Here is a 7,329-nt window from a genome sequence, read left to right on the forward strand (position 1 = left end):
AGTGGCCTCTCTGTCGTGATTTTTTATGAGACTCGGGGACGCGGCACAGGTGCTCGAGCTCGACAAAAACAATCTGATGGAAAAGTGGCATGAGAAAAACTGCACAGAGATGAACAATGGCGACTGAGGTGCTTTTGGTTGTTTTATCTGGCGAATCTTCTTTCTGAATGTCTGTCTGAATGATGTGATGCCATTCTAAATCCAAGTGTTCTCTGGTGCTGTCACGCCTGCAGGCCCACGCAAGGTATGTCCCGGAGACGAGATGCTCGGCCCTCGATCCCCACGGCCGCGGCGGCTTCCCCTGCGCCGTGCGCCGTGGCTAGTGACGGCAGTTTGCGTGCGCCGGCCGGCCACCGCGGGAATCGTGGAAAGGGATCCGAGTGTGTATGTTGCCGTGACGACCAGACAGATCGGATGATCAGCGACGACGATTCTCAGAATTCAGCTCATGATTTGGAGTGCTTATTTTTAAGGTTCACGGGCACAATGTGTGGATGCATACACACACACGCACTCACACGTCGAATTGCAATTGTAAATAAAAGAAGTGATTCATATTTTTACGTTTTTCATTTCTTGTTTCACGCCTATACTATTTCTGGGTTGGGGGGCTCATCTTTTTTTTTCGAAAAGGGGGAATTTTCCGGCCTCTGCATCAGAAAGATGCATACGGCCATCTTATTAACCAAATAAAGTAGTGCCAACATGGTTCGAAAGTCTCCACAAGTAATAACGAAGCAAAGAAAGCTCACACAGAGCCAAAAAGGCTAGAAACACCCACTAGCTATGAAAAGACGCCACAACCGGCTGGCTAGAACTAGATAGGTAAACTACATGTCTATCCTATTACATGACCGCCATCCAAACCGGTTGAAGATATCCCGAGCTACCATCTCCCAGCGGAAAAACCCAGTAACCAAATGCTCTCTGGCCTCCGTCAGGGTGAGTGGCGACCACGAACGGATCAGTGTCGTAGTTCGGAATATAACCTGCAAAAAATGGATACATGATATTCTGTTAAAAACTAAATCATTTCTGCAAGTCCAGATAGTCCATAGCAAGGCACAAACTCCAACCCGAATGTGTCTCGCGAAGTCAGGCTCAATCCCATTAAACCATGTCCCAAATAACGCGTTAACAGAATTCGGTGGATTGATATTAAAAGCAATGTGGACCGTCTGCTAAAGTACTTTGGCCAACGGGCAATCGAAAAAAAGGTGTTTGATTGTCTCATCCCGAACACAGAAACTACACCTAGTAGGTCATGTCCAATTACGCTTTATCAAGTTGTCATTGATTAAAATAACTTGTTTATGGACAGACCACATAAACACTTTTATTTTCAAAGGAACTTTGACATCCCAAACATGCTTGGAAGTAGGAATGGAGTTCGAATTAATAACATCAATATACATTGATTTAACAGTGAATACTCCAGACTTAGTCAATTTTCAGCGTAATTCATCGGGTTGTTGGGAAAGCTGGACCTCCATCAGTCTCCTAACTAGACGGAGCCATTCTTTCCAACGATTGCCCGCTAGCGTCCGTCGGAACTGAATATTAAGGGGGATAGATTGAAATACCGATGCGACGAACACTTCACGTCGTTGAACAATACGGTACAAAGACGGATATTGGATGGCCAAAGGTGTCTCGCCGAGCCAAATATCCTCCCAGAAACGTGTACTAGTGCCGTTTCCAATAACAAACTTCATCCTATTAAACAAAGATTGTTTGACTTTCATCAGACCTTTCCAGAAAGGTGAATCGGTCGGCCTGACTGTAACCTGGGACAAAGTTTTTGTCTGGAGATACTTAGTACGAAGGATTTGAGCCCACATGGCATCATTCTCCGTTGAGAGCTTCCACAACCACTTGCTAAGAAGGCATCTATTCTTAACTTCTAGATTCTCAATACCGAGACCCCCTTGGTCTTTCGGTCTACAGATGATATCCCATTTAGCAAGCCGATATTTTCGTTTAAGCTCATCACCCTGCCAAAAGAAATGCGATCGATAGAAGTCCAGTCTCTTCCTAATCCCAATTGGGACCTCAAAGAACGATAGGAGAAACATAGGCATACTCGTGAGCACCGAATTAATCAGGATTAATCGGCCTCCGTATGACATGAGCTTACCCTTCCAACAACTCATTTTCTTCTCAAATCGGTCCTCGATGCACTTCCACTCTTTATTTGTCAGCCTACGATGGTGGATTGGAATACCCAGGTAAGAGAAGGGTAACTCTCCCAACTCGCACCCAAACAATTGCATATAAGCCTCCTGTTCGTCTTTGGCTCTACCAAAGCAGAACAGCTCGCTCTTATGAAAGTTAATCTTTAACCCGGTCAATTGTTCAAATAGGCATAACACAAGCTTCATATTTCTCGCCTTGGCCAAGTCATGCTCCATAAAGATAATTGTATTATCAGCGTACTGAAGGATGGAAACACCTCCATCAACAAGATGAGGTATCAATCCACCTACTTGACCATTTTCCTTAGCCCTTCCTATCAAAATTGCTAACATATCCACCATAATGTTAAACAAGATAGGGGACATCGGATCTCCTTGTCTTAGGCCTTTATGTGTCTGGAAGTAATGACCTATGTCATCATTAACTTTAATTTCCACACTACCTTTTTGCGTAAATGAGTCAACTTGTCGGCGTCAGGCTTCATCAAAACCTTTCATACGCAATGACTGTTGGAGGAATGGCCATTTGACCTTATCATACGCTTTCTCGAAATCCACCTTAAAAATTACTCCATCTAATTTTTTGGAATGGATTTCATGGAGCGTTTCATGCAGGACGACCACCCCTTCAAGGATATTTCTGTCCGGCATGAAAGCAGTTTGGGACTGTTGCACCACATAATGCGCAATCTGTGTGAGCCTATTAGTCCCTACCTTGATGAAAATTTTGAAACTAACATTAAGGAGGCAGATCGGCCTGAATTGCTCAATTCGCACAGCATCTGTTTTCTTAGGAAGCAGTGTGATAGTTCCAAAATTCAAGTGAAATAACTGAAGCTGTCCAGAGAACAGATCATGGAACATAGGTAGCAAATCCCCCTTAATAATGTGCCAGCACTTTTTATAGAACTCGGCCGGGAATCCATCCGGTCCGAGAGCATTATTGTTTTTCATCTGTGCAATAGCATCAAACACCTCCTTCTCTGAGAATGGGGCCATCAGAATATCATTATCGGCAGCCGATAGCTGAGGCACATCCTCAGTCCTGGACTAATCGAGGGACACACAATTATCCTCCGGAGGTCCAAATAACTGCTTATAATACTCGGTAATATAAGTTTTTAGGTTATCCTGTCCTAAAATAGTGGCCCTCATCTTGTTCAAGCTGAAAGATACGCTTCTTTCTGTGTTTACCATTAGCTATCAGATGAAAGAATTGAGTATTCGCGTCCCCTTGGACCACTTTGCGGACTTTAGCACACAAAGCCCACTTCAATTCTTCTTCGCGGAGCAGTTCTTTCAACCTCTTCTCCGCCTTAGTTTTAACCTGAAGCTCAGCTGGCAGTAAAATAGTGGACTCGGCCTTAATGTCCAGGGCCTGTATAAGAGAAAGGAGTCTATCCTTTTCAATCTTATACACACCACTGAGGTGCTTAGCCCAACCCCGTAAGAAACTTCTCAAATGCCTAATCTTATTCTGCCAACGCTCGATCGCAGTCATGCCTCCTGCACCTCTCTCCCATTCCCTGGCAATCAAGTCCAAGAACCCCTCGCGTTCGAACCATGACATCTCGAAAGAAAAGGTGTTCTTGTTACCCACGTGGTTCGGCTCCCCTGAGTCCACGAACAAGGGTGTGTGATCAGATATTCCCCTGGAGAGAGCTTGCACCGTAACCAGAGGGAACTTTTGTTCCCACTCCATGCTCGCAAGAACTCAATCAAGTTTTTCATAAGTTGGGTTTGGCAGAGCATTAGCCCAGGTAAACTTTCTACCAAAAAGCTCAATCTCCCTCAGATCCAAGCTTTTAATAATGGTATTGAACATAAACAACCATCTGCCGTCAAAGTTATCATTGTTCTTCTCCTCTCTCCTCCTGATGATATTGAAATCACCTCCAACTAAAATTGGAAGCTGTTCTGACCCATAGATTCGAACAAGGTCTGCCAGAAACTCCGGTTTGAGCTCGGGCTGTGCGGCACCATAAACCGCCACCAAAGCCTAGTTAAACCCATCTATCTTAGACCTGACTCAAAACTTCACCGCGAAGTCACCCATCACTACACTTCGTACTTCAAGCGAATCGCATCTCACACCGAGTAAGATATCGCCCGATCTTCCTCGCTGAGGGAGGCAATGCCAATCGAAATCAATACCACCCACAAGAGAGGAAAGAAACTGGGGCGCAAAGTTTTCTCTGTCAGTCTCCGATAGAGCAACAAAATCTAATTTCTGCTCTAAAGCTGCCTCAGCAAGGAACCTTCTTTTAGCCAAGTCCTTCAGACCTCTGCTATTCCAAAAGATTCCTCTCATATTTCATCATGGAATTTTTTAGTGATTTGAATCATAGCACTCCTACGAACTACGGAATCAGGATAGATCTTCCGTTCCCACTTACGTTTTGGTTTGCTAGGCTCTGACACGCGGTCCTCATAACCGGGTTCACTTAAACTACCAGCATCATTCTCTATGGGTACATCATCGTCCTCAGACACATGATTTGGAGGTGCTAGATCTGCACACAGATTATCGAGCACTCTAACCCCTAACGCATCAATCTCATCATCATTCATTAGTTTAACCGCTGCAAGATTATGAATAGTCTCTAAGACACGTTTCGCCTCCAAATCTAACAGATCATTGACCGAATTAGTAATCTCACTATCCGTGGCACCTAGTGAAACTCCTGATTGGTTTGCATTATTTATAATCTCCTCATTAGAAAAATGCAATAAAGAGTTAGATATGTTAACGGACATACCAGAAGATAATGTAGCCTCCTGCAGCTTGGTCGCCCTCATAGCGCACCGTTGCTGCATATCATCCACCTCCGGAAACTCGTGGATGCGAGCACTCATCCGTCTCCCCGTCAAGACGGGGTCCGGGATCCCGCCAAAAGCAACAACCTCCTCCCTAGTAAAACCTGGCGCTGAGTCCCTCAAAGGATCAACCGAGGTTACCAGAGAAGGCGGCTGCGGGCTCCCAAGCCCCTCAGACAGGTGCCCCACGCCGGGGTCCACGGCCACTGGTGCGATGGGAGAGGGGATGACGGGGGCCGCCTGCCCGCGCCCTCCTCCCGCCCCACCCGCCGGTGCAGACGGAAGAACTGTCAACGAAGGAGAGGCGGTCCTCCAGACCGCCGGGGAAGAATGATGAGCCAGGGCCTCCTGCCCCAACCCTCCCCCCAACGCAGCAGATGGCGTAGGTGTCGCCGCCACCACCGGAGTAGCAGGAGCCGAGGCCACCTGCCTCGGGCTCCCTCCCCCGGCGCTGGCCGACTCCAACGTGACCGACGTCACCGGCGTCGGGATATGGAGGAGAGACGTCAAGGCCTCCTGCCCCGACCCCCCTCCCCCCAACACCAGCTCACAGGTAGCAATCCGCACCGGATCCTTGACCACAAGAGGAGGAGGGGAAAGAGAAGCGACCTCCGGCTCCCCCACCCCAACTCCATCCAGAGTCCTCGCCGATGAGGCCCTCACCAAGCGTCCAGGCACAGAACCGCCAGCCCCCTCAAACTTCAACAGTGGAAGCGTGCGCTCAAACATATCATCAGAGTCTACCCGGTCACTCCAAAGTCTGGGAGGCGCTGATGCTGGCTCAAAAGACCCAAACCGCAACGAGGTCATAGGCACCGATGGCGATGCTGCCGGCTCAACCCCGGTCCCATCCCCGGGCAACTGCGCATCTGGGCGAGATCCGTTAGACCCCTCTCGTGTGGACTCATCAGTCTGTGCCCCATTGGCTCCCGCACCGCCATCACCCTCATGCATATCAACATCATTACCATTAACCGCATCAGCAAACAGATTTGTGTTCTCAAACTCAATATCGAGTGGGAACACCTCTCCCCTATAAGTCCAGTTGACCATATCAGGCACGAACTCAATATCCAGAACACTGACTAAAAGCCGGGCCACCCCATGAGCCCGGGTAAAAGCCATATCAACTCTCTCCGTCTTCCCAACCAACATACCCAAACTGGCCACACCTCGAACATCCTACAAAGGCTTAGACGGGGCCCCTACAAACCGCAACCAGACCTGCGTAAGCGGCTTTCCCTTAGGCTCCACCTTCCACTTGTGGAACTCCAGAATGCACGATGTGCTAGGAACTCTACACAAACCAAAGCTCAACAACCGCTGCAAGTCATCCACCGTGGGAAAATCAACCTTATAAGCCTTATCCTCGAGAACCACCAGCTCCCATCGAAAGTCCCCCGAAGCCAGCTCCTGAAGCCTCCGCACGATCTGAGCCTCAGTCACCTCTCCCTGGGTAGCTTTCACAACCCCGGTGGTCAAGCTCGGGGTCTCATCCGTAATCTCTCGCGCAGCCGGTGATTCAAAGAACATAAGCTCAGCACAGTAGACTCCATACACAGTCAGCGACGGAGCCTGGTCACGCAAGAACGGGCACTCCCCCGAGGCATGAGCCGGCTTGCCGCATGTCTCACACAGCTCGGCCACGCACTCAGCAATGAAATGGCCCTTCTCCCCCATCTAAAAGCATCTACAGCCGAACGCCTCAAACGATCGGGCGAGCTATCATAAAAAAGCGACCTAGACGGGCTTGTTAAACGGGCCTCAAACGTTCGGACTGACCGCACACCCTCAGATTCAACCCAAAAATGTGGCGGATATGACCATATGGGGCGCAGAAAACACTCTGAAACCCGACGGTTCGAAGCTCGTCTCATCCGTCAAACTGATGGCGCCGCTCTGGCAAGCCGCGTAGTGCCTAGTCCGGCTATTTAAGCCGATCGTCGGCACCAAAACCCTACACGTCCACATTTACCCCCTCCCGTCCGCTGCCGCCACCACTTTTCACTCGCCGTCTCGCACCACTAGTAGTTATGCCCCCTCACCGTCGGATAAGCAGCTACACATATCTAACGCCGGAGCACCGGCTGCAGCTCCTGAGCAGATACGGGCAAGGTGCGAAGCTCGGATCGCCATGGGGCTACCTCCGGATGCGGTGGATCCGGAAGATGAATTGGAGGAAGAGGAGGAGTAGGTTGAGGACGAGGAGGAGCTGGAGGAGGATGTGAGGGACGTTGGGGACGCAGATCTGCATGCCATCCTCGATTCCCTCCGCTCGGAGTCGGATGCGGAGGCTAGACACCGTCATCAGCCGGAG

The 7,329-nt window shown here is 49.1% G+C and overlaps 1 protein-coding gene across 1 annotated transcript; it reads right to left on the reverse strand.

Annotated features, from left to right (window-relative positions):
- Positions 1–846: 846 nt before the first annotated feature.
- LOC147981007 (uncharacterized) lies at positions 847–6,692 on the reverse strand. Its single transcript, XM_087515832.1, has 3 exons — positions 6,237–6,692; positions 4,955–6,194; positions 847–989 (listed from the first exon to the last, which is right to left on the reverse strand). Exons 1-3 carry the CDS (start codon positions 6,690–6,692, stop codon positions 847–849), a joined length of 1,839 nt encoding a protein of 612 aa, XP_087371958.1.
- Positions 6,693–7,329: the final 637 nt, after the last annotated feature.

This window comes from Triticum urartu, chromosome 3A (genome assembly GCF_056163025.1).
Source record: "Triticum urartu cultivar PI428250 chromosome 3A, HENAU_Tu73, whole genome shotgun sequence".
NCBI lineage: Eukaryota > Viridiplantae > Streptophyta > Magnoliopsida > Poales > Poaceae > Triticum > Triticum urartu.